The 25,408-nt window shown below is 44.7% G+C and overlaps 1 protein-coding gene across 1 annotated transcript; it reads right to left on the bottom strand.

Moving 5' to 3' along the window:
- Positions 1-11,893: 11,893 nt before the first annotated feature.
- PSMA5 (proteasome 20S subunit alpha 5) lies at positions 11,894-24,814 on the bottom strand. The gene is made up of 9 exons (XM_069756348.1): positions 24,677-24,814; positions 19,710-19,776; positions 17,888-18,014; positions 16,786-16,853; positions 16,598-16,705; positions 16,445-16,503; positions 15,841-15,943; positions 12,437-12,523; positions 11,894-12,110 (listed from the first exon to the last, which is right to left on the bottom strand). Exons 1-9 carry the CDS (start codon positions 24,703-24,705, stop codon positions 12,033-12,035), a joined length of 726 nt encoding a protein of 241 aa, XP_069612449.1. The 5' UTR covers positions 24,706-24,814; the 3' UTR covers positions 11,894-12,032.
- Between the last annotated feature and the right edge of the window lie 594 nt (positions 24,815-25,408).

Genomic DNA, 25,408 nt, shown 5'->3' with positions numbered 1-25,408 from the left:
TACAGCATCATCAGCAAAAAAATAAAAAAGTTATAGTCCTGAGAATAAAGCGATGCAAAAATAATTATTTTTTCTGTAAAATAGTTTTTATCGTATAAAAGCACCAAACCATAAAAAAATGATATAAATGAGGTATCGCTGTAATCGTACTGACCCGAAGAATAAAACTGATTTATCAATTTTACCAAACGCGGAACGGTATAAACGCCTCCCCCAATAGAAATTCATGAATAGCTGGCTTTTGGTCATTCTTCCTCACAAAAATCGGAATAAAAAGCGATAAAAAAATGTCACGTGCCCAAAAATGTTTTCAATAAAAACGTCAACTCGTCCCGCAAAAAACAAGACCTCACATGACTCTGTGGACCAAAATATGGAAAAAGTATAGCTCTCAAAATGTGGTATTGCAAAAAATATTTTTTGCAATAAAAAGGGTCTTTCAGTGTGTGACGGCTGCCAATCATAAAAATCCGCTAAAAAACTCGCTATAAAAGTAAATCAAACCCCCCTTCATCACCCCCTTAGTTAGGGAAAAATAAAAAAAAATTTATTTATTTCCATTTTCCCATTAGGGCTAGGGTTAGGGCTAGGGCTAGGGTTAGGGCTAGGGTTAGGGCTAGGGTTAGGGCTAGGGCTAGGGCTAGGGTTAGGGCTAGGGTTAGGGTTAGGGCTAGGGTTAGGGCTAGGGTTAGGGCTAGGGTTAGGGTTAGGGCTAGGGTTAGGGCTAGGGTTAGGGCTAGGATTAGGGTTAGGGTTAGGGCTAGGGTTAGGGTTGGGGCTACAGTTAGGGTTGGGGCTAAAGTTAGGGTTAGGGTTTAGATTACATTTACAGTTGGGAATAGGGTTGGGATTAGGGTTAGGGGTGTGTCAGGGTTAGAGGTGTGGTTAGGGTTACCGTTGGAATTAGGGTTAGGGGTGTGTTTAGATTAGGGTTTCAGTTATAATTGGGGGGTTTCCACTGTTTCGGCACATCAGGGGTTCTCCAAACACGACATGGCGTCCGATCTCAATTCCAGCCAATTCTGCGTTGAAAAAGTAAAACAGTGCTCCTTCCCTTCCGAGCTCTCCTGTGTGCCCAAACAGGGGTTTACCCCAACATATGGGGTATCAGCGTACTCAGGACAAATTGGACAACAACTTTTGTGGACCAATTTCTCCTGTTACCCTTGGGAAAATACAAAACTGGGGGCTAAAAAATAATTTTTGTGGGAAAACAAAAAGATTTTTTATTTTCACGGCTCTGCGTTATAAACTGTAGTGAAACACTTGGGGGTTCAAAGTTCTCACAACACATCTAGATAAGTTCATTGAGGGGTCTAGTTTCCAATATGGGGTCACTTGTGGGGGGTTTCTACTGTTTAGGTACATTAGGGGCTCTGCAAACGCAATGTGACGCCTGCAGACCAATCCATCTAAGTCTGCATTCCAAATGATGCTCCTTCCCTTCCGAGCCCTCCCATGCGCCCAAACGGTGGTTCCCCCCCACATATCGGGTATCAGCGTACTCAGGACAAATTGGACAACAACATTTAGGGTCCAATTTCTCCTGCTAACCTTGGAAAAATACAAAACTGGGGGCTAAAATATAATTTTTGTGGAAAAAAAAATATTTTTTATTTGCATGGCTCTGCGTTATAAACTGTAGTGAAATACTTGGGGGTTCAAAGCTCTTACAACACATCAAGATGAGTTCCTTAGGGGGTCTACTTTCCAAAATGGTGTCACTTGTGGGGGGTTTCTACTGTTTAGGTACATTAGGGGCTCTGCAAACGCAATGTGACGCCTGCAGACCATTCCATCTAAGTCTGCATTCCAAATGGCGCTCCTTCCCTTCCGAACCCTCCCATGCGCCCAAACGGTGGTTCCCCCCCACATATGGGGTATCAGCGTACTCAGGACAAATTGGACAACAACTTTTGGGGTCCAATTTCTCCTGTTACCCTAGGGAAAATACAAAACTGGGGGCTAAAAAATAATTTTTGTGGGAAAAAAATTTTGTTTTATTTTTATGGCTCTGCATTATAAACTTCTGTGAAGCCCTTGGTGGGTCAAAGTGCTCACCACACATCCAGATAAGTTCCTTAGGGGGTCTACTTTCCAAAATGGTGTCACTTGTGGGGGGTTTCAATGTTTAGGCACATCAGTGGCTCTCCAAACGCAACATGGCGTCCCATCTCAATTCCTGTCAATTTTGCATTGAAAAGTCAAACGGCGCTCCTTCCCTTCCGAGCTCTCCCATGCGCCCAAACAGTGGTTTACTGCCACATATGGGGTATCAGCGTACTCGGGACAAATTGGACAACAACTTTTGAGGTCCAATTTCTTCTCTTACCCTTGGAAAAATAAAAAATTGGGGGCAAAAATATAATTTTTGTGAAAAAATATGATTTTTTATTTTTACGGCTCTGCATTATAAACTTCTGTGAAGCACTTGGTGGGTCAAAGTGCTCACCACACATCCAGATAAGTTCCTTAGGGGGTCTACTTTCCAAAATGGTGTCACTTGTGGGGGGTTTCAATGTTTAGGCACATCAGTGGCTCTCCAAACGCAACATGGCGTCCCATCTCAATTCCTGTCAATTTTGCATTGAAAAGTCAAATAGCGCTCCTTCCCTTCCGAGCTCTCCCATGCGCCCAAACAGTGGTTTACTGCCACATATGGGGTATCAGCGTACTCAGGACAAATTGGACAACAACTTTTTGGGTCCAATTTCTCCTGTTACCCTTGGTAAAATAAAACAAATTGGAGCTGAAGTAAATTTTTTGTGTAAAAAAGTTAAATGTTCATTTTTATTTAAACATTCCAAAAATTCCTATTAAACACCTGAAGGGTTAATAAACTTCTTGAATGTGGTTTTGAGCACCTTGAGGGGTGCAGTTTTTAGAATGGTGTCACACTTGGGCATTTTCTATCATATAGACCCCTCAAAATGACTTCAAATGAGACGTGGTCCCTAAAAAAAAAAATGGTGTTGTAAAAATGAGAAATTGCTGGTCAACTTTTAACCCTTATAACTCCCTAACAAAAAAAAAAATTGGTTCCAAAATTATGCTGATGTAAAGGAGACATGTGGGAAATGTTACTTATTAAGTATTTTGTGTGACATATCTCTGTGATTTAATTGCATAAAAATTCAAAGTTTGAAAATTGCGAAATTTTCAAAATTTTCGCCAAATTTCCGTTTTTTTCACAAATAAACGCAGGTACTATCAAAGAAATTTTACCACTATCATGAAGTACAATATGTCACGAGAAAACAATGTCAGAATCACCAGGATCCGTTGAAGCGTTTCGGAGTTATAACCTCATAAAGGGACAGTGGTCAGAATTGTAAAAATTGGCCTGGTCATTAACGTGCAAACCACCCTTGGGGGTAAAGGGGTTAAAGTGATGGATAGATCCACCGAGGGAGATTAAGAATATGCATTTTCCTGTTCCTATCTTAATTGGATTGCCTAATATCTTACAAAAACAGAACAAAGGACTTTCATGGGTTCTGGGAGCTCCTCTACCAGTTTAAGCTGGTACAACTATCTATGCAGCTATACCGGTCGTAAATTCCTTTTCTCTCAGAGCTAGAGGCAATAAAATCCTCTTCCCCCATACATTCCAACACAAAGCGACCAAGAGAGCCACAGAGAGAAGGGGGGGTTTTTTAGCCCACAGCCTGGCTAACAAGAGAAACTAAACTTATATGATATTTCAAACAATATCGTGACATACACACTTTACTATCTAGTAACCCGCAGGTTTTAGAATAGATTTTAGTGGTAACCTCTTTTCGGCTATTTAAAAGGGTAGATATTAAAGCCTCTGAAAACCCTTTCCTCCTCAATAACTCCCACTCAAATTCCACGCTGTCAGATGCAGGGATTCCACATTGGGGTAACGGAATGGACCCTGAGAAAGAAGTTCCGGACTGACCGGCAATACCCAGGGGTCGGTCACAGACATTGCCCTGAGTAACGAGAACCATGCCCTCCTGGGCCAAAAGGGGGCAATCAGGATCACTCTCGCCCTCTCCTCCCTGATCTTTCTGAGGACTATAGGGATCAGACACATTGTGGGAAATGCATATGCCAGAGGGAAATCCCAGTGAATCTGAAGGGAGTCTATTATACAGGGTTTGTCCACCATCCGAAGAGAAGCAAACTTCCTGGTCTGTCTGTTCTCTCTCATTGCAAATAGGTCTATATCGGGTAACCCCCATAGGTCTACTATCCGTTTGAACACCCGTCGACTTAGAACCCATTCTCCCTGACGTAGAGAATGACGGCTGAGGTAATCTGCCTCTGTGTTGAGCTCTCCCCGAATGTGAACGGCTGAAAGAGAGCGAAAGTGAGCTTTGGCTATGTAGAGTATGTCTGTGGTGGTGTTCATTAGAGACCTTGACCTTGTCCCTCCTTGATGGTTGAGATATGCTACTACTGTTGTGTTGTCTGACTGGACCCTTACATGTGAATCCCGCAGAGATGGTAGCCACCTGAGTAGGGCCTTTTTTACTGCCGTAAGCTCTTTCCAATTCAAGACCATTGCCCTTGAGTCCAAACATCTCCTATATGAGCTCCCCATCCTATCAGACTGGCATCGGTTGTGACCGTATTGTCTGGTACTACACTCCAGTGTACCCCTTTTGCTAAATGTTCCATATTTAGCCACCATCTCAGACTGTGTAGAGTGGTGGTGGATAGCCTGAGTCTTCCGCCTAGCTGACCTTGAAGACTCCTCTCTGCATCCAAGACCTGGGCCTGCAATACTCGAGTGTGGAATTGAGCCCACTGGACGGCCAGTATGCAAGATGTTAGGGACCCCAAAAGGGACATTGCGTCTCTCAAAGTCAGATCTTGTTTTTTTGTCACAGTACTGACTTTGTGCACAATCCTCTGCTTCTTTTCTTCCGGAAGGAAACATAGTTGATTTTCCGAACTTAGCAGAATACCCAGGAAAGTCTGAGTCGTTGATGGTTCTAATCTTGATTTTTCCAGATTGACTAGCCAACCGAAGTCCTGTAAGGAAGATATTACATGCTTTAGGCGACTCCTACACTGAAAAAACGAATTTTCCACTACCAGGAAGTCATCCAAGTAGGGTATAATTAACATATCTTGTTCTCTGACATAGGCCATCACTTCCGCAATGATCTTAGTAAACACCCTCGGTGCCATAGATAGACCAAATGGCATTGCAGTAAGTCTGACCTGATCGTTTAAGCGCACCGCCATTCTGAGGAATTGTTGATGATCCTTGTGAATGGGCAGATGGTAATACGCATCCTTTAAATCCAGGACTGTCATATAGCATCTGGGAAAAAGAAGTTTAGTCGCCGTTTTAATTGATTCCATTTTAAAGGCATGGTGTTGTAGATACTTGTTCAATCTCCGTAAATTTATGATGGTTCGAAAGGATCCATCTGGTTTGGAGATCAAAAATAAAGGGGAATAGAACCCTTCCCCCTGCTGATGTTTTGGAACCTCTACTATAACCTTCTTTTGTCTTAACATCAGAACCTCTTTTTCCAGGGCCTTCTGTTGGTCTAAGGAATCAGGGGCAGTCAAAATATAAAAATTAGGTTTTTCCCGGAATTCTAATCTTAAACCCGACTTAAAGGGAGGGTGCCGTGATTTTAGTTTTTGTATTAATAATTATTGATTATATAATCAATTATTTTTAATACAAAAGTAAATGTACTACTTTCATACTTTTTTATTTATTCATTTTTACTTTTACCACTGGAGACCGCCATTTTCATTAGTGTGGGTGTGTCTGGGCACGACACTTGCACACCTCACTTACGGCAGCCATGGACATAGGAGCCAACGGTCGGACCCGACCGCATCTCTTTCTTTGAGGCTGCTTCTCCTGCCTCTCAGCTGTGACTTGGGCACGCCCACTGAGCTGCTACGTCACAGCTGTGAGAGCAGATTGCGGCCATTTTGTTTTTTATTTTCCTCTGTCATCGCACACACAGCTCAGTGTGTGCGATCATAGCAGGAGCTGCCAGGGAGAAGCTGCTGCTGGGAAGAGAGGTTCTGACGGATCTTTCAGAAGACCTACATCCTCCAGAGGCAAGGTACCAGCTTTAGATGTAGAAGCCACCGCCGCGTCCACTTTAGGGACTTTCATCCATTCCGCCAAGTCATTATCGTCAAAGGGATACCTTCTTTTGGCTGATGACGGCAGGAAACCTTTATCCTGTTTATCCCATTCCCGTTTAATAAGGGTCTTAACTGTATCCACTACCGGGAATGACTTACGACTCTTCTGGCACAAGCCCGCAAACATTATGTCTTGCGCAGATCTTGGTTCTCTGTTCTCTGCAACGCCCATGGTTACTCGGACTCCTTTAACTAACATATCCATATTTTCAACCAAAAAACATGGCCTTCCCTCCTCATCTGAGGAGGATGGTGATGAGGAGCGGGAACATTCACCTTCTTGCAGGGACAGACTAGATCCAGGAGATACGTCCCTGACCAACCTTTCATGGCGGCTGCCTCTAAGGGAATAAATTATTTCCTCCCTGATGACCGCTCTGAGGTCTGATGAACGAAGGGGAGCCTCCTCTTCTAAGGTCCGACAGACGCAAGCCTGGCAAAGCCTTTTACTATAACTGTCAGGCATTGGAGTCGTGCATAAAGCACATTGCTTACGCTTAGATTTAGATGTCTTTTTACCCTAAAACAAAGCACCAAATAACGGATCATATCAGCATCAGGTGTATTGTTAACACTCACCATAAGGCTGATCCCGTGAATACCGGTTTTGGAGAAGAATCCCTCTGTGACGCTGGGGCGCTCGCATGCTGCTGCCCCCGTACCACTCTGCTGCTACTTCTTGAGCGGCCTAAACCGCTCCGGTCCCTCTCCGAGGGTGCTCCGCATCCCCTACTGAGGACATTTTGCTGCACAATGCATTCCATAGCCGCCGCTCTTTCATATTCGCAGTCGCACTCCTCCCCCGGCTTACCCCGGAAGTGTTACAACTACTTCCGGGTTCACCAGCGCCGGTGAGAACGCTGAAGATCTTACATCTGCGGACCAGGACGGCACTGCCCGACTCCAGGGACGCCTGCACGCAGGACACCCCCGACGCTGCTTCCGGGCCCCTGATTCTGCCGTTCCCAACGGATACCGCACAGAAGCATGGTGGACCCGGGTAAGTCCATCCTGCAGGCTCCCGCTGTCCAGACAGGAACCCAAACTGGAGTGGTGAGGGGGACCGCCCCTTTAAATCCTGTAGGTTCCTGTCAAGATGGTGGACAGATCCCCTCTCGTAGGGGTGCTATCGTGGCGATAGGAAAAATAATAAATAATGGTGGTGCTTCTTATAATCCATGCGTCTTATTGCTTACCCGGGGTGGTGGGTGCGGTGAAGCGCAGTCCCAGGGTCGCTGCTGGGGGAGGTGGGAGTGGAGTAATGCTGCAGGCTGCAAGCTAGGATGAGGGGGGGCTCTGATGTGCGGCGTGCTGGTGCGGAGGTCTTGTGCAGGTACATGTCCGATGCTGCTGCCGGGTGCCCAGTGGTTTCTGAAGGCGCTGCAGGTGTCTCCGATGCCCAGCGGAGATGCATGGGTGTCCAGCTCTGCCAGCATTTTGCGACAGGCCAGAGCCCCGGTAATTCCACTGTTCCCTGTGCGTGTGCGGAGTACTCCAGGAATATGGCCGCCACCAAGATCTCGAGAGATGAGATTTCAGCGCTGACACCCCCTCATCCGAGCCTGCGACCTACACCCACAGTATCAGTAAGCAATGTCCGCTTTGTAAGATGCACCCCCCCATTTTCCCCCCTAACTTTGGGGGGCAAAACAGTGCGTCTTACAAAGCGAAAAATACAGTATATACATACACACTTTTTTTGAGGTGCAACGTGCAATGTACTGGGCACGTTTATCAACAGAATTTTTTTTTTTTTTTAATGTGTATGAGCTCTGCAGACAGCTTCATTTCACCGCCACAAAAATACAATATGGTGGACTGTATCACGTTTAGCAACAATTTTTTTTATGTGCAATTCTGCATGAGCTATGCAGACAGTTCAATTTCACCGCCACTAAATGACAAGGTGATATACAACGTGCTGAATCAAGTTAGCAGCTGCAAAGAAAATTTCTTTTACTGTACAACAGCTCTACACAGAATTCACCAGTACAAAATTACAACATGGGATAAGACGGGATGTAGCACGTTTAGCAACAGAAACTTTAATGTGTGTGAGGTCTGCAGATAGCTTAATTTCAACGCCACAAAATTACAACGTAGGATATGGCAGGCTGTATCATGTTCAGCAACAGAATCTTTTTTTTTAATCTGCATGAGCTATGCAGATAAATTTCACCACCACTACATAAGGTGAGATATGGCATGCTGAATCATGGTAGCAGCTGCCAAAAAAAAAAGATTTTTCATGGCCAACAGCTCAAATCACAGAACAAGGTCACCACACCACAAAATGACATATGCCTTGTTGTATCACAATTAGCAAATGCAAAAATAAGATTTAGAATGGTCTTGCTTGTACATGGAGCACAACAGAAGCAGTGCACAACACACTTCTACTAAATGTGACCTGCGGTCTTTGTCTGGATGTCCGTAATGGCGCGCACACGAAGAAAAAAAAATCTGCTGGAACGTCGCATTCACAGCAACACAGGACACTAGCTATCTAAACTAAGGGTACCGTCACACTATACGATTTACCTACGATCACGACCAGCGATACGACCTGGCCGTGATCGTTGGTAAGTCGTAGTGTGGTCGCTGGAGAGCTGTCACACAGACCGCTCTCCAGCGACCAACGATGCCGAGGTCCCCGGGTAACCAGGGTAAACATCGGGTTACTAAGCGCAGGACCGCGCTTAGTAACCCGATGTTTACCCTGGTTACCAGCGTAAAAAAAAACAAACAGTACATACATACATTCCGGTGTCTGTCCCTTGCCGTCTGCTTCCCGCACTCACTGACTGCCGGCCGTAAAGTGAAAGCACAGCACAGCAGTGACGTCACCGCTGTGCTCTGCTTTCACTTTACGGCCGGCAGTCAGTGAGTGCGGGAAGCAGACGGCAAGGGACCTGATGGACACCGGAATGTAAGTATGTACGGTTTGTTTTTTTTACATTTACGCTGGTAACCAGGGTAAACATCGGGTTACTAAGCACGGTCCTGCGCTTAGTAACCCGATGTTTACCCTGGTTACAAGCGAACGCATCGCTAGATCGGTGTCACACACACCGATCCAGCGATGACAGCGGGAGATCCAGCGACGAAAGAAAGTTCCAAACGATCTGCTACGACGTACGATTCTCAGCAGGATCCCTGATCGCTGCTGCGTGTCAGACACAGCGATATTGTATGGATATCGCTGGAACGTCACGAATCGTACCGTCGTAGCGACAAAAGTGCCACTGTGTGACGGTACCCTTAGAAACCTAGCTAATTAGCTAAAATCTATAAGCAAACAATCCCAGGAGGAGCCTCTCTGTGCTATTAGTGTCAAGTGTAATTTCAGCAGCCAAAGACAAGCCGTTGTGTCAGGACATTGTGGATGTTTCCTGAGCCCTGACTGCCTAGCCACAATGCGCACACAAAGTTAGAAGGGAAAACAAAACAAAAAAAAAAAAAAAGTACAACCCGCCACTCCTCTTAGATCTCCCCGCTCCCTTCCCTCATCAAACACGTGCCCCACGTTCATCATACACGACCATTATCGTAGCCAAAGTGCTCAAAAAACCTTAGTGGCAATCAAAATATTTTCACATACTTTTTACTGAATGTTTCATATTTTTCCTATTTTATAAAATGTTGCTATTGTTCCCAATCATGAATACGGAAGTACCATATTCATGCCGGTTTTATGTTTGGTGATTGTTTTTTGAACAAATTCGCTCATCAGTAGTCCTCAATAGTAGCTTCTTTACAGAAATTCAACCATGAAGGCCTACAGTTTCAATAGTACAGTTGGTCTTGAGAGATAAGCGAACCCGAACGATAAAGTTTGGGGTCCGTACTGGTCATCTAGTGTCCATGCATGGACCCTGAATAAGGAATCCCGGAAGTCCGTGTTACTGTTTTGGTTTAGCAGCCTAAACAAATCTTGTTGAAAGGCAGCGCAGCCAATCAAGAAGCTATTCCTGTGTACTTTTGATAACAACTGAAGTAAAACAGACAGCTGCAGTCCACACCTGTCTGGTTTATGTTGGCTGGTTACCAAAAATAGAGGAGCCCCAAGCCATTTTTCCGAATTATTTAAATAAATAATATAACACAGCGTAGAGACCACCCTATTTTTGATAACTAGCCAAGCCAAAGCAGACAGCTGAGAGCTTCAGCCGGCAGCAGTTTGTTTTACCTCCACTTGTTATCAAAAAATAAAGGGGACTTCACGTCTTTTTGTTTTTAGGCCCTTTCCAGCCTAAAAATAGCAGCCCGCAGATGCCCCAGAAAAGGTGCATCCATTAGATGGATGTGACAGCCACCCGAGGAAGCCCACACAAAACGCGTGTTGGGGCTGCTGGTATAGCTCATCAGACAGGGAACAACACGAGTAAAGGTACCTTCACACAACGATTTCGTTAACGATATCGTTGGTTTTTGTGACGTGGCAACGATATCGTTAACGAAATCGTTATGCGTGACAGCGACCAACGATCAGGCCCCTGCTGGGAGATCGTTGGTCGCTGGGAATGATCAGGACCTTTTTTTGGTCGCTGATCACCCGCTGTCATCGCTGGATCGGCGTGTGTGACGCCGATCCAGCAATGTGTTCACTGGTAATAAGGGTAAATATTGGCTTACTAAGCGCAGGGCCGTGCTTAGTAACCCGATATTTACCCTGGTTACCATTGTAAAAGTAAGCGTGTCAGCGCCGGCCGGCTGTAAAGCAGAGCACAGCGGTGACGTCACCGCTCTGCTTTACGGCCGGCGCTTACACAGTGCAGGGAAGCTGACGCTGGGGGACGTGACAGGAATGTGAGTATGTAGTGTTTTTTTTTTTTTTTTACACAACGGTAACCAGGGTAAATATCGGGTTACTAAGCGTAGCCCTGCACTTAGTAACCCGATGTTTACCCTGGTTACCCGGGGACTTCGGCATCGTTGAAACTAAGTCGTTCCCCTGATCGTTGGTCGCTGGAGAGAGCTGTCTGTGTGACAGCTCCCCAGCGACCACACAACGACTTACCAACGATCACGGCCAGGTCGTATCGCTGGTCGTGATCGTTGGTAAATCGTTTAGTGTAACGGTACTTTAAGTGTGCCCTGTTTGTTTACACCATGCTTTTCATTATATTAGCTATGTTTGTACTTTACTTATTCTAAGAGAATAGTTCTATAGGGAATACCCCTTTACACTGTTAGATTTGGTTTGAAGAAGTGGCAATCGCTCCTGTTACATGAGCACATAATATAATAGCATGTGTCCCTGATAAAAAAGCCAGTCACTGTCCTTGTGGGGTTCACTAACATAGTGCTGGGCAGCCTGCCTAATCTAATAGTATGGGTGTCACTGATGAATAAGCCAGTCACTGTCCTTGTGGGGTACACTAATATATTGCTGGGCAGCCTGCCTAATCTAATAGTATGGGTGCCCTACTCAGGCCTTAGCTGTGTGCATTTATTATACTACTATCCCTCCATGATTGGTCGTATCATCAGTATCTGTGCTGCCTCCTCCTTTATCATTGGGCTTGCTGCACCTTGTAGTGCTTTAGTATTGTGATCTGCTGTTGGTAAATACAGCTGCCTTTATTCTGTGATGCTTTTTGATGTTAAGTCCTTTTCAGCGAGTTGCTATTAATCGATATCAGTAAAATGCATGAAAACTAACAGGAGGCAGCTCTACAATAATTGAAATTATCAGTGATAAGTCAGGTTATCGCATATGGAGAAACCATGACAGTTCTCAAGTATAAGAAAAAGGTTTATTTGAGACGTCTGGAACCTGCATCTCTATACAGATAATTATATATAAAAAAAACAAGGAAAAATCAACTAAGATCCGGGCAGCTGTGGACCAATCAGCTCTGTGATTTTGCTGCTTAGATGTCCTTGATAACCTCTTCCAGTTCCTCCTTGCAGTACATGTGAAATTTCTTCCCAGGCTCTACCGTGGCAAGCTGCAAAGGGGAGGAAGGAGAAAGGTGAAGAATGACAGTGGTGGGAGGTAAAGACCAGCAGGAGATGGACGGAGCAGCTGCTGTGAGTGTGATTGATGTCAACAAAGAATCTGCCACTGCAATCCCCCAAATATAGCCACCCGCACCCAGAATAGCTCATCGGAGAGCCTGAGCGGTGAGAAATTAGAGCTGAACCTTTTACATCAGTAAAGCAATGTGGGTTCACTTCCTGAAGGTGGAGGGGTAAAACATAGAAGCTGTCGCCCACAAGTCAGAAAGCAGAAAGTGCACGGATACATTTTATTCCACAGGGAAGAATAACCTACCTCAATGTTTGTGGCATTCAGTTTCTCTTCCATCACTTGCTTTAGGATTGTGAGTGATGATTTAATGGCTTCTTTTAGGGTCATTGACTTTAAAATAAAACATATATTTAAGATCTCACATATTAGGCATCTAGTAATGGTAATTTATACAATCCTTCATGTTACTGCCGCAGCTGTACTGGTCACATCTAACCTACAGTAAGATGGAGCTGAGATACACCAAAAGCTGCGTACCAGTCAGACAGAAATTATCGGAATGCAAAGCAAAACACGGTCACCTACGACAAGCCGTGGTGATGAGTAGTGAGGAGCGCAAGTGCTTCCTACTCGAGTGTGCCTAGGGTGCTCGGGTATGTCCAGAGTATCGCGGGTGCTCGGGTGACATTTTTGAGACCCCGCACTCGCATGTTTCGCGGCAGAATGTCACAAAATATGCAAGGATTGCCAGACACAGGTAACCCTCATATGTTGTGTGGCAGTATAACAGCCGAGAAACATGCGGCCGTGGGGCCACGAACATGTCACTCGAGCACCCGCGATACTCTGGACGTACCCGAGCACCCTAGGCACACTGAAGTAACGAGCACTTGCGCTCATCACTAGTAATGAGTTGAAATACTATATTAGAAAATATAATTAAAAAGTGAAGCTGACACATGCTGCCCGATCTACGGCTCAGCAGGTATCAGGCACGGGCTATATTATCTCAGGCAGGTACGTATTACTCTGAAACACTGCCGAGTTCTAGAGGAAGACATACTTCGGGGTCCAAAAAGCACAAGAGACTAGTCAGACTGGCGGGTCCCCGGCAGCTTCTTCCCACCCGCTGCCCTACAGTGACATGTCTCTCCCTATACGCGCATGTCGGCATTGTCATTTTACAACAGGAACTGTAACTAGCTGTAAATTAGTGGGGTTCGGATCATAAAACCACCACAACTCGCTGAACACACCAGTGTGAAGTGTGCTGCTCTCCTATGTAGCGCGCACAGTGGTGTACAGGCTTAATACAAACGGCAGGGGTCTCTACACAGCTCAGATGCATAGGCTTATTATAAGGCCATATACTGCCCTACATACAAAAGCAGCATTTTGAGTTATCAAAAGGGGGCTCAGATCGCAGACTACCACTGATTGGTTTAGGACCACCACCACCGGTTGGCAGTTATTCAGTGTTTATCATATACAATAAAATGTGAAGTGACAGTTACACTTCACCTTCATGGTAGCTGCTGTGCTGAGGACATGACTTTCTGCCACCAAATATGAAAGGCACTTCTGGTTACAGAAGCTTTCTTCACAGACTGCACAGCTCTCCAGGGTTAAAGATGGCTGCCGGTGGAGGACCATGTCATTAGTCCATCAGCCCCCAAACAAAAGCCAGCTTTCCATGTGAGGTGTTGCTCTACAGTAGGGGCCTGATGGGCCGATCCGGCCCCAGGCTCCTCCACCACCAGCTGCTGGGTGCAAAGGTGTATATTATTAAGGGTCAGACAGTCATGTTCACAACACATCTGTTAGAAATTACATAACGTGTTAAAAAACACGGCGCCTATTTTGACCCCAATGACAAAACTTTTTTTCCCCAGTCTATTTATTGTGTGATCCAGGAGCCACACTTTTTTCATTTTTTGCAGATATAGCCATATTACGGGGGCTGCAAACTAAAGACATAAGACTCCCAGATTGCGGGGTGCTGATGGGCTAACAGAGGGAGGGCTCCTCCTATGACTAAGGCCTCATTCACACATCCATTTTTTGCATAGTAGTGCTATTCTACTGATAGCACTTGTGCCTGCGATAGTCTATATAGCTATTAACATGCCCAATATTAACCTCAGACAGAGTGGTCAGCGGAAAATATCAGAGACATGTCCCATTTTGATCCGAGGGTCGGATCAAAAATTAGAAATGCAATTGAAAAAGTCCATGTAAAAATAAATAAATCAGACCGCAACCCTTTGACATCAGAGTGCAGTCCGATTTAACTGACTGTCAGAATGAAGACTTGAGAATTATTTATTTTTCAATTTCTCCATGTATGAGAAAATCACTTGACACTTGTAACACATTCTGGTCAGAGTCTGATCGGAATAATTAGTCCAATTTTATCACACATGGAAAAAAAATTGAAACACTAACTAATTGGGTGTATTGTTAAAAAATTCTTGTCAGATATTGGTTTAAGGCCACTTTGGTTTTTGAAGATTTTTCATAGTTGAACCTCTTTAACGCACATGGATTTCTATGTATGCACTGGTGTGAATTAATTTATCATATTAGGATGTACATGTGCGTCCAGAGATGGCGCCATCACAGGACTTGGAACATACAGCTCCGCTCCCGCTGCATCTACTGGGACTGAGGCTAGTTTCAATACCAGCAGTTTACATTCGAAGAAGAAAGGCCATATCAAATATAACTTTTATTACTACTTTTAAAAGGACTGTACAAAAGAGGCCACACGATCACTACACACCAGTATATACATAGAAATCCATTTGCGTTAAAGAGGTTCAACCATGAAAAATCTTCAAAATACAATTTGAAAAGAAAAAATAAACCATTTCCCGACACCCATAGCGTCTCCATTTTTCGGGATCTTGGGCTGGGTGAGGGCTTTATTTTTACGCACAGAGCTGATGTTTTCATTGATAACCGTTCTGGAGTAGATACAATGTCTTAACTGCCCGGTATTGCAATGTTGTGGAGATAAAAAAAAAGTGTGGATCGTGATTCCACCCACGGCTGTTAAGAGGCACATGATAGCTGATCAAATCAGATGTCATGTGCCAGGAAAAAACGAGGGTTCAGCGCCAGAGTCCACATCAAAGGGAGGGACACTACATCTGATGTATCTATTTGTCAAAGGTCGTGAAAGTGTTAAAAATAATGTAAAAAAAACATTTTATGTTTGAACTCTATTGCGTGTCTATTTAAGCTTTCAATGTATGAAACTGGACCTCCTACCTGCAGCTATGCACACTGATTAAAGGCTGGCTATATCATCCCTATTCCTTGTCTCCAATTTTTTTTTAGATTTCCAGAGTGATTTAATACAGGAAAGATGTATATCTTTGTACAGTGTTAGCCAGTAGATAGAAAAATATTTAGACGTGAGAGTCCACAGTGGTTGATACCTTTTAATGGCTAACTGAAAAGATGGTAACAAATTGCAATTACAATTTGTTGCCATCTTTTCAGTTAGCCATTAAAAGGTATCAACCACGGAGGACTCTCAATTCTAAATATTTTTCTAGAATGATTTCAGGCATATGTTATATAATCAACGAGCACATAAGAGTGTTTTGGGTATTGGAATGATAAATGCCCCTGTTTATGTCAACTGTACAGTTTTATGTGCCTTCATGTAATGCAGGAAAGTTACCAAGCTTCAGACTCACCTTATGATAGACCTCCTGCAAAGAGCTCTGTGCCCCCTCAGAAGCCGAGCCGATGGCACGGGCATCACACTGCACAAAAGTCCCCGAGGGATCCATGTGAAAGCTGCGGAACATGAGGGGGACAGGTCACACAAAAAACTGCTATGAAGCCGGAAGAGAATCCACAATCATGTAGATGACAGACCAAAGTACATTATCGCTATGCATAAAGAATAGCCTTGTACTTGTGCTTTGCATCGTGAAGATCTTCACTTGAGAAATTACTCTATTCCCTAAACACACCACGATGTATGATCCCACCTCCATGAACTGGATCATTTTTCTGGTTTTTATAAGGGGACGAAGAGACCAATTTTGACCTGGCGACAGGTCCTTTCTAAAACTTCTCAAAATATGATAAAAAGTATTAAAAAAAAATTATTTATGAGCCCCAAAATAACGTCCCATAAATATACAACACGCCTTACAAAAAAAAAAAGCCCCATATAACTAAATAGACTAAAAAAAAAGTGGAATCCGGCGGAGGTTAAATTTGAATAATGATTTTTAATCAATCAGATCTAGAATTTTATATAGTGATTGCCTATACTATTGCTTGACTTACAGCTGCGGTCCTTTCTCATCTGCTCCACCAAACAGTAAAGCAACTCCAAATGGGCGACTCTAAAATACAATAAAAAAAAAAAGAATGAAAGGAAAATTTACACAGAAATATCAGAATGCTGCGAAGATCTGCGTCCTTGGGAGTAGCACTTGCCATTGCTCCAGGGTCAGCATCTTCTTCCCCAAACTGCAACGCCAGGTTAGAGACAGCCTGCGTGACGCTCTCTACAGTCATCGTCTCATTATATGTGAACCAGTGATTCTAGAAGAAGAGACAGAACGATGAATACAACTGTATCCAGAGATGCCGGCATTGAAAACTGGACTGGGATATGATCATACCTGGGTTTCAACTCTAGCTTTATCAATTAATGTCTTCGCATCTGCAATCAACCCACTCATGGCGCAGCCTGGATCGGAAAGAAATCATTAGAGTGGAGCAGAGGTTAGAAAGAAAGAATTGGAAAATAGAAATCTTCATAACAGAGCACACGCTGTTGGGGGCCAAGTTCACACTGGTGTCGTTCTTTACTATACACATGCACCGGGCATTATTAAATGGAATCTGTCACTAAGGTTATGTTAACCCATCTAAGAGCAGCATAATGTAGGAGCAGAGACCTTGATTCCTGCGACGTATCACTTACTGGGCTGCGTACTTCAGTTTTGATTAAACCACTATTCTCTCTGCTGCAAGTCTAGTAGTTCTGATTGCTGAGCGCTGTATAAACCTGTCCACACCACTGATTAGCAGCTATTTGTGTACTCTGTGCATAGGCAGAAAGCTGCCAGTCATGGTTGGGTTATTTGGCAGCAGGTTTACTAGTCCTCTAGCGATAATCTCCTGTTGATAAAACAGAATAATAGCAAGCAGCCTAGTAACTCATTGCTGGAATCACGGTCTCTGCCCCTACATAACGCTGTTCCCAGATTAGGTGGTAAACACCTGATTAAAGATTCCCTTTAATCCTATATACAACTGTTATCTGCTATACTTAAGGTCCCAAAACATTTGTATGTTCCACACTTCTCGCAAATACAAAAGAGGGGAAGACATTTTACAATTAATTTGCTTTATCAAACTATGATATGGTTATGACTTTTGTATCACATTCTAAAAATGTTATGACCTGCAGCAGTATCAGCCACTGCCAACAGTTCGGAAGGTACATACAGCAAGCCCGATGGGCAATTTGTGGGGAGTAGAAAAATGTAGGAGTCCAGCTCCAGGATGTAAAATATCAAAAAATACTTTATTCAAACATTTAAAAATTGGAACAAGGGCTTACAAATAAGCAGCAAAATAGTTAGGGAGCAGCCATGGACGACTGAACGCGTTTCGAACAACTGCTGTGTTCTTAGTCTTCAATTTGTGGGGAGCACCAAGGTACAACATGGTTGGTCAGCAATCAATTAAACATAGGTAGTAGCCGATATACGTTACCTATATGAGCATCTATTTCTACAATCTTCTCGATGCTGTTTGGCTCCATCAATGGAGAGGTGATTCTCTTCTCAACAGCAAGACATACTCCCTCCGATGTCTGGATACCGATGGCCGTGGAGCCAAGCTGCGAAATACAGAGCACAATTACAGTGGCCACAAAGGCACAACAACCCACAAGGTAGCCCATTTATTCAATCACATAGTTGTAGTAAAGCCAAGCTTCAGCCAAGAAACTGGTTGTCGAGGTCCATGTGTCATATGCAAATCATCATGCCAAACAAGGATGACCCATAATGGGCAGCACGGTGGGCTCAGTGGTCAGCATTGCAGCGCTGGGGTCCTGGGTTCAAATCCCAACAAGGACAACATCTGCAAAGAGTTTGTATGTTCTCTCCGTGTTTGTGTGGGTTTCCTCCGGGTACTTCGGTTTCCTCCCACATTTCAAAGACATATTGATAGGGAATTTAGATTGTGAGCCCCAACGGACCAGCGATGATAATGTGTGCAAACTGTAAAGCGCTGTGGAATATGTTAGCGCTATATAAAAATAAAGATAAAGATTATTATAACAAGGGAGGCGGGAGTAAAATAAGTTGGAATTATGGTGCAGCTTGGTATTTTTGCAAAACCAACTACATCAACAAAATACTTGCTGTATGGAAAAGTACATGAATATTGCACCAAATATAGTGTAATTATAAAAGACAAGAAAACATTCTACAGGGAGGATTGCAGGAAACAAAGCAGTGCAGAAATATTGAGCAAGAACAACCATATACGTCGAAAGCCATAAACTTCTATCACATGGAGTATGTGGCAGGGAAGATACCAAAGCAGTCCACCAAACAGTCAGAACAGGACGGGGATGCCCAGATGTTTTCACATGCTGGTTTCGCACAATGTGCTTTGTCAGGGGCAACAAAGGTAGCTATGTAGGGTATGTGCACACGTTGCAATTTCCTGCAGATCTGCAGCTTTTTTCCCCGCGCAGAAACGCTGCAGATCCGGAAGTGATTTACAGTACAATGTAACTCAACGGCAAAAAAAAATAAGGCTGTGCTAATGGTGCAGAAAATTCTGCACAGAAAACACAGCAGATTCAAAAAGGACCATGTCACTTCTTTTTGCAGATCTGCTGCACCCATTCCATAATAGAAATCTGCAGGGGTAAAAAAAAAGGAAGAAATCCGCAGAAAAATCTGCAACGTGTGCACATACCAAAAAAAGGCGCAGATTCTGACCTGTGGTTTCAGAATCTGCACAGAGAATTCCACAGTCAAATCTGCAATGTGTGCACATAGCCGAAGAGTTGGCAGCCAATTAAAAAAATACAAATGGTGCAGTAGTACAAACACATCGGAACTGAGCCGCAGGCATGACAACATTTATTAGCCACCATCACTATAAATAACTAATATATTGTGTGGATGTAATGTCTCAAATTTACAAGCAAAACTAAATTATTATATCTTTATATTTATCCTGTTTTTTTATAAGGTTCATAGGCATTATATTCTGGGATATTGTAGTGCTAGTCAGGTTACATATCAAAGTGAGAACATCAAAGAGTGGGGCTCGCAAAAAACTTTACATTAAAGTGAAATACATAAAATTGCAAGAAGCAAAAATGACCCTTTATACTTCCAAGCTGTAGTGCTAATAAATATACCCAATAAAGGAAAGGTGGCAGCTGACTAAGCCGGATCAGAGACATTCACAGAAACCCAGGAAGGTCTCCCTCCGAGGATGACTTGCGGATTTACTTTCAGTTTCTGTTTGGTAACACACACAAGTTACTGCATAAACAAACAATAATTACCTTAATCGCTTCAATCGCATATTCTACTTGGAAGAGTCGACCTTCTGGTGAGAAAGTATTCACCCCCCTAATGAGAGAGAGGAGACAAAGAGATTGCACGTTATACAGTGTTATAATGACGCAAACACCAGTACATTATATAAGGATGACGGCGACTGTGCGCCACCAACACCAGTACATTATATAAGGATGACGGCGACTGAGCGCCACCAACACCAGTACATTATATAAGAATGACGGCGACTGAGCACCACCAACACCAGTACATTATATAAGGATGACGGCGACTGAGCTCCACCAACACCAGTACATTATATAAGGATGACGGCGACTGAGCACCACCAACACCAGTACATTATATAAGAATGACGGCGACTGAGCGCCACCAACACCAGTACATTATATAAGGAAGACAGCGACTGAGCACCACCAACACCAGTACATTATATAAGAATGACGGCGACTGTGCGCCACCAACACCAGTACATTATATAAGGATGACGGCGACTGAGCGCCACCAACACCAGTACATTATATAAGGATGACGGCGACTGAGCGCCACCAACACCAGTACATTATATAAGGATGACGGCGACTGAGCACCACCAACACCAGTACATTATATAAGAATGACGGCGACTGTGCGCCACCAACACCAGTACATTATATAAGAATGACGGCGACTGTGCGCCACCAACACCAGTACATTATATAAGGATGACGGCGACTGAGCGCCACCAACACCAGTACATTATATAAGGATGACGGCGACTGAGCGCCACCAACACCAGTACATTATATAAGGAAGACAGCGACTGAGCACCACCAACACCAGTACATTATATAAGGATGACGGCGACTGAGCACCACCAACACCAGTACATTATATAAGGAAGACAGCGACTGAGCTCCACCAACACCAGTGCATTATATAAGGATGACGGCGACTGAGCACCACCAACACCAGTACATTATATAAGGAAGACAGCGACTGAGCTCCACCAACACCAGTGCATTATATAAGGATGACGGCGACTGAGCACCACCAACACCAGTACATTATATAAGGAAGACAGCGACTGAGCGCCACCAACACCAGTACATTATATAAGGAAGACAGCGACTGAGCACCACCAACACCAGTACATTATATAAGAAAGACAGCGACTGAGCTCCACCAACACCAGTACATTATATAAGGAAGACGGCGACTGAGCACCACCAACACCAGTACATTATATAAGGATGACGGCGACTGAGCACCACCAACACCAGTACATTATATAAGGAAGACAGCGACTGAGCTCCACCAACACCAGTACATTATATAAGGAAGACAGCGACTGAGCACCACCAACACCAGTACATTATATAAGAATGACGGCGACTGTGCGCCACCAACACCAGTACATTATATAAGGATGACGGCGACTGAGCGCCACCAACACCAGTACATTATATAAGGATGACGGCGACTGAGCGCCACCAACACCAGTACATTATATAAGGATGACGGCGACTGAGCACCACCAACACCAGTACATTATATAAGAATGACGGCGACTGTGCGCCACCAACACCAGTACATTATATAAGAATGACGGCGACTGTGCGCCACCAACACCAGTACATTATATAAGGATGACGGCGACTGAGCGCCACCAACACCAGTACATTATATAAGGATGACGGCGACTGAGCGCCACCAACACCAGTACATTATATAAGGAAGACAGCGACTGAGCACCACCAACACCAGTACATTATATAAGGATGACGGCGACTGAGCACCACCAACACCAGTACATTATATAAGGAAGACAGCGACTGAGCTCCACCAACACCAGTGCATTATATAAGGATGACGGCGACTGAGCACCACCAACACCAGTACATTATATAAGGAAGACAGCGACTGAGCTCCACCAACACCAGTGCATTATATAAGGATGACGGCGACTGAGCACCACCAACACCAGTACATTATATAAGGAAGACAGCGACTGAGCGCCACCAACACCAGTACATTATATAAGGAAGACAGCGACTGAGCGCCACCAACACCAGTGCATTATATAAGGATGACGGCGACTGAGCACCACCAACACCAGTACATTATATAAGGAAGACAGCGACTGAGCACCACCAACACCAGTACATTATATAAGGATGACGGCGACTGAGCGCCACCAACACCAGTACATTATATAAGGATGACGGCGACTGAGCACCACCAACACCAGTACATTATATAAGGAAGACAGCGACTGAGCTCCACCAACACCAGTGCATTATATAAGGATGACGGCGACTGAGCACCACCAACACCAGTACATTATATAAGGAAGACAGCGACTGAGCACCACCAACACCAGTACATTATATAAGGAAGACAGCGACTGAGCGCCACCAACACCAGTGCATTATATAAGGATGACGGCGACTGAGCGCCACCAACACCAGTACATTATATAAGGAAGACGGCGACTGAGCACCACCAACACCAGTACATTATATAAGGAAGACAGCGACTGAGCACCACCAACACCAGTACATTATATAAGGAAGACAGCGACTGAGCTCCACCAACACCAGTACATTATATAAGGAAGACGGCGACTGAGCACCACCAACACCAGTACATTATATAAGGATGACGGCGACTGAGCACCACCAACACCAGTACATTATATAAGGAAGACAGCGACTGAGCTCCACCAACACCAGTGCATTATATAAGGATGACGGCGACTGAGCGCCACCAACACCAGTACATTATATAAGGAAGACAGCGACTGAGCTCCACCAACACCAGTGCATTATATAAGGATGACGGCGACTAAAACCACCAACACCAGTGCATTATATAAGGAAGACGGCGACTGAGCGCCACCAACACCAGTGCATTATATAAGGATGACGGCGACTGAGCACCACCAACACCAGTACATTATATAAGGATGACGGCGACTGAGCACCACCAACACCAGTACATTATATAAGGAAGACAGCGACTGAGCTCCACCAACACCAGTGCATTATATAAGGATGACGGCGACTGAGCGCCACCAACACCAGTACATTGTATAAGGAAGACGGCGACTGAGCTCCACCAACACCAGTACATTATATAAGGAAGACGGCGACTGAGCTCCACCAACACCAGTACATTATATAAGGATGATGGCGACTGAGCGCCACCAACACCAGTACATTATATAAGGAAGACGGCGACTGAGCTCCACCAACACCAGTACATTATATAAGGATGATGGCGACTGAGCGCCACCAACACCAGTACATTATATAAGGATGATGGCGACTGAGCGCCACCAACACCAGTACATTATATAAGGATGACGGCGACTAAAACCACCAACACCAGTGCATTATATAAGGATGACGGCGACTGAGCGCCACCAACACCAGTACATTATATAAGGATGACGGCGCTTTCTGGGAAATAGACTTTTATCTTCAAACTGGAAATTGCGCTTCCTTTAGGGTGTTTTCACATGGAGCGCTATTGCATGGAGTTTATCAGAATGAATACGTTTCCGTTCCAAAATCTGTGAACAGAACTCTTTGGCTCCAATTACAAAACTGCATTGTGGTTCATACAGCCGTGTTTTTCCTGTCACGGTTCTGTCACAGATTTGGATTTTTGTTTGTAGTGTGAACATACGCTTATACTTTCTCCCCTTTAAGTACATTTTGTGGGTGTCCGTGCCTGAAGTCTGTAAACTGTATATTAAGGGGGTTGTTTGGGGGAACTAAAATGGCCGCCATCCTGTCATGACTGAAAATTGATTTGTTGCTAGTCAGCCTGACAGGACATACAGTATTAGTGTTTGTGCACACTGTCTTTTTAAGGCAGCTACACTCCGAAACCCACCGACAAAAAACCTCAAAAGAATGAGGGCGTACATTTCTACGTCAAACTGACTTGCTGTTCATATGTTCAGGAATATACACGGCGAGATGAGTCAGGGCAGCGGACGGGTTATTGACCCCTACACAAAACAAGAATCAGTTGCCAAATAAAGAAATGTATTACTTCTTTTCCCAGGGCATCCATATAAATTCCTAATGAGCCCATTTAGACATTGTACTGCTCCGTGTGCGGACATGTCACATGACCTCAGAAGGCCGAGAGTGGCTGTTACAGTCATGTGACACAGCACCAGCAAAGCTTTTACACACAGTGAAGTGGGGGACAAAGATCTGGAGGTGAAAATAAGTCTATAAGGCGGGTACGCTGGAAAAGCTCGAGGCAATAGTACACTGTCTGTGGGTACAACCTAGTCACATGAGTGATTGTCCACAGTGGTCCGTGAATTAACGGTCAACTAGGTATCACCGCTAGAATCCCTGCATTGTATGGATTTTTTTGTTTACAGCTTGTTACCTAGGAGACCGACCACCACTGCGTTGAAGCTTGCCAGGATTAGGAGGTAACAGCGCACGAGAGATCCTTCCCAACTACAAAACAGCGCTTATAAGCGCAAGAGAAAAGCTACTGTAAGCACGAGCATGTCTAGCAGCGGTGGTCGATCTCCAAGGCAACAAGCTGTAAATAAAAGCGTTTATATCTAAAGAATAGCTCAAAATGAAAGAAGCAGTAAACTGGAAAAGTGCTCGTCTTTATAAGCGCTATGTGACAATACCCATCAGTGGGAATAACCCATAAGCCAGACACCCGGCCACCTGCCCCCATCAACGTGTCCAGCACAAGGGGGCCATACCTATAAAGAGGCAGATCCACCATGGCGGCATGTACATGATCAGCAATGATGACAGATCCCGGCACCTACAGATAGCCCACCCACTATAAAGGAGACCCCCTCACTACAAGGAACAGAAGAGCCCAGGACACACATGGTTAACTACTTTCATTTTCTAACGTGGTTCTGGAAGCTGATGTCCAGCATCACGTGATGTCTCCCCCCGCCAGGTATCACACTCACCTGTCATACTCGGACCGTGTGAGGAACATGGTGATACCGGAGACCGCGCACAGCTCAGGAGGCACCGCAGCTGCTAACTCACTGGGGCCTACTACTGCCGGCACACACGGCTCAGGTCACACCGCCGCAACCTCTGATTGGCCAAAAGCCGCACCACGTGGCTCAGCACGTCCGGGAGTGGGTACAAGGCATGACGGGAAGTGTAGTTTGTAGGCCAGAGATTGTTGCGAACCGCTGGAGGTTGTCGCACACTGATGTGTTGAGCGTGAGTGCAGTGCCGTGCCGCGCCGTTCGGTAGTGTCACGCTGTGGTGCGTGGCTTCTGCTGTGTCTGTGGTTTTAGCCGGTCTGACAGTAATAGGGAAAGCAAACTGACAGACATGAAACCCAGTGTCGGGACATTGCGTTATGTTCACACGTCTTTATCTAGGCTGGAAAGACGCTCCAGAAACGCTGGCATTATTTTATGAGGCAACTTTTTAAGTGGTTTTTTATCGTTTCTGGAGCGGTAACTCCACTCAAGAATAAAAGACCTACCAGCGGGTTTTTTAAGCCCAAACAAAAAGACAGCCGGCATCTTCTAACACTAGAAATCCCAGAAATTTCGAGCTCTAAGGTAGAAATGTTAAATGACCCCTCTCTGGGACTTCTAGTGCTAAGGGCCCAGTCACACTGCGCTGTGTCCCACGTTCTGTGGTCCCATCGGGGCTTACGGCCTCAACACCCCCCAGCC

The sequence above is a fragment of the Ranitomeya imitator genome, chromosome 3, assembly GCF_032444005.1.
Source record: "Ranitomeya imitator isolate aRanImi1 chromosome 3, aRanImi1.pri, whole genome shotgun sequence".
Classification (NCBI taxonomy): Eukaryota; Metazoa; Chordata; class Amphibia; order Anura; family Dendrobatidae; genus Ranitomeya; species Ranitomeya imitator.
This window is presented reverse-complemented; position numbering and strand designations above follow the sequence as displayed.